The sequence below is a fragment of the Belonocnema kinseyi genome, chromosome 7 (assembly GCF_010883055.1).
Source record: "Belonocnema kinseyi isolate 2016_QV_RU_SX_M_011 chromosome 7, B_treatae_v1, whole genome shotgun sequence".
In the NCBI taxonomy this organism is placed as follows: Eukaryota; Metazoa; Arthropoda; class Insecta; order Hymenoptera; family Cynipidae; genus Belonocnema; species Belonocnema kinseyi.
The window spans coordinates 107,922,017-107,925,035 of record NC_046663.1 but is presented as its reverse complement, the minus strand read 5'-3'; the positions used below and the strand labels follow the sequence as shown (position 1 = coordinate 107,925,035).

The 3,019-nt window shown below is 30.9% G+C and overlaps 1 protein-coding gene across 1 annotated transcript in view; it reads left to right on the top strand.

Annotated features, from left to right (window-relative positions):
* The window catches only part of LOC117176758, a 29,830-nt gene extending 27,232 nt beyond the window's left edge, over nucleotides 1-2,598 (top strand). Inside the window, exon 4 of the mRNA XM_033367044.1 lies at nucleotides 2,549-2,598. Within this exon, the coding sequence (XP_033222935.1) occupies nucleotides 2,549-2,584 (36 nt within the window). The 3' untranslated portion in view covers nucleotides 2,585-2,598. The remainder of the gene's footprint in view (nucleotides 1-2,548) is intronic.
* Nucleotides 2,599-3,019: the final 421 nt, after the last annotated feature.

Sequence of the window (3,019 nt, the reverse complement as noted above, 5' to 3'; positions counted from 1 at the left end):
TATGTATGTATGGTTACCTGAATTTTGAAGCCATGTCTTTTTGAAGGAGTTGTCCAATCGAGTCAGCCCATGATACACTTTTTAATTGTCTCAAAAGGAAGGTTAAGTTCGTTAACCAGATATTTCCAACGACAATAAAAAAAAGGAGCATTTTCAATATTTGGAATTTTGTTTTAAAATTTGAAAATTTCTTGTCAATGTTTCGGATAGATGAGCGGAATGATTACAAAATATACAAAAAGAATTTTTATTCCGATAAAATTTATAAAAGTTATATACTTTTGAATATGTTGAAAATTTCAAACAAAAATTTTGACTAGACCAAATTTAAAAAAAAAGTATTAAAAAAAATACGCCCTCCGCGTGGACACACTCGTTACGCGTTGCGCGCGCGGCACTTCACGCCATGTTTGAGCGCGCGGGTACGCTCTCGCGCTTTGCGCTCGTTTTCGCACGTTCAACGCGTACACTTTAACTACCTTTTCCAAATATTATATATATTATAACTTAAATCGAAAAAATTTACAAAATTTTCAGAAGTATATAACTTTTCTATTTTTTATGGAAATAGAACATTTTATTTGAATAATTTGCAAGTCTTCTACCTAATTATCAGAAACTTTGACAAAAATGTCTAAAATTTAAGAGAAAGCAGTGCCAAATTTTAAAAATTCTCTAAATTGTTTAATTTTGGTTGGAAATACCTGCTTAACGAACTTAGCCTTCATTTTGGGAATCTTAAGAAGTGTATCAAAGGCTGACTGGATTGGAAAAATCCTATAAAAGTTAGCGTGTCTACAACTTTCAGGTAACCATACATACAGGTAGACAGACATACAGGCAGAGGAACACTGAGAAAATGTTATGACTTTCGGACTCGGTGAGTGCCGAAACGTAATAATCCTTTAAAAGCCAGAGATCGAAAATTTGGACGATTACATTACACTCTCATTAATGGAATATAGAAATATTTTAAAGTGTTTTAGAAATTTTCGTCAAAGTTCTTAGTACGCGAAAAAACCACTTATAATTTATCCTAAAGTTATTTTTAATTTCGATAAAAATTAAAAATGTTATATGCCTTTCAACATTTTGAAAAATTTCAAAAACTGGAGAAAAAAAAAGTTTTTTTTTTGATAGATTCAGAAATATCAATCGAAATTTCTACTAAATATAAAATATTTTAAAACTATTCTCATGACATTTTTAATCAGACAAAAATTAATTGTATACTATTTTTTGTAGACTACACAACATACATTGTAGACTACTTTACAACTTTTTAAAATGACATCAGTTGTATTTTTTTCTGAACATTCAAAGTTCTTAACGACAGAACTTAGAAATTTGATCTTGATCTTTGACAATTTTTTAATAACAAAATTTTTTAAACTCTCGTATAAGGTTTGGGTTTTAGGTGTTCTAGACCATTTTACAACGTTTAATATTGACATAGAATGTAATTTTTTCTGAACATTATAATTTTTCATAAAAATGGAACATGGAATTTATTCTTAAAAAAAAAAACAGGTAAAAAATTGCTATTCATGACAGGTGAATTTACAGCTTTAAGACATTTGAGAACACATAAAACATATTTTTAAACGTATTAAACATTTTTTTTAAATATGTATACTGTTGGCATATAGTACTGCGCCGATCGGGGATCCAGCCGTTCGCCAGTACAGGGCTAACTGACGATTATATGTACTGGGGACCAGTATTGGCCAGTATTGCTCTGGTAAACCAATGGCCAGCTGTACTTGATATAACCTTTTTAACTTCAACTGGCAAATATGTGCCTAGCCCTGAAGAAAATATTCATCAGTGCCCTAAATCAAGTGTTTGAGGATAAAGAGTTTAAACACTCACGAAAACATTATTTCTACATATAACCTTTAAAAACCTCAAAATTAATATTTTAGGCAATATAAGATTTTAGGAGTTCTCTGGTTGGAATAGATTTTCCATACTTATACGAAGCATGAAATTCTTCATTAGAACGTGACAGGGCATCCTTAAGTTTTTTCTAGACTACGTATTCTGATAGGGGCCCTAACTAGTTTTTTAGACTAGATATTCTGATAGAAGCCCCAACCAACTTTGTCTTAACTTTTGTTTAAAAACATTTTTTTGATTTAGCAGACCTTCTTTATTTCAATTAATCAAACATTTGTTTAATTTCGATATATTAAAACTCATTGAATAAAATAAATAATTTTTTATTTAATGCGACTTGTTTGATTCAAATAAATGATTTCATTAAGCCAAAGAACAATTTTGTTTAAACGTCTTATACTTAAATTAAAGAACGTATTTATTTGATTCAAACAAATAAGAGTTCTTCGGCATCCGCTTCAGTTTCGGGGCGCTGCAGCGCCACTTAGTTTTAGGCATTCAAAATGGTGTTTGAAGCATTGAATGTGTCAGCGTGTTTGTACGCAAAGTGTGTAAGCAGTAATGTAAAAGCCATACCTAAGCGAAGCCTTAGAAATTTGTAAGTGACGTTGAGCGAGCTTGTAATGAGTTGGTTTTCAACCAATTCCAGACCGTTTCCAGTGAGCTACATTTTTTACCTGAATAAATTATCAGAACACTCGAGAAGTAAAGGATCCCGATGGCAAGGTTATGTCCTCGTTATGTATGTGTCTTAGAAGTTTTATACTTCACATATTATTAAAGAATAATTTAAATGGAAATCATACTAAGAATTTAAAAAAAAATGTTATTACAGATAAGTTAACGAAACAGGAAACCATAATTCAGTTCGACTATCCTAGAGTGCGATGAACTGGTTGATTTTGCCGGTTGTTCGCTGTCTGTTAAGTAAAAAACAAATGCTGAGCGCTTGAGGGAGATTTGTCCCCCAGAGGATCCGTTACGTTCGAGTTTCGTTACGTTAAGTCAATCTCATATTTTTATATAAATAAACGCATTTGACGTATGTTTACAGTATATCATGGTATTTTAATGTTTCGAATTGATTTTTTGTAATCTAAGTGAAAATTATATAAAAAAA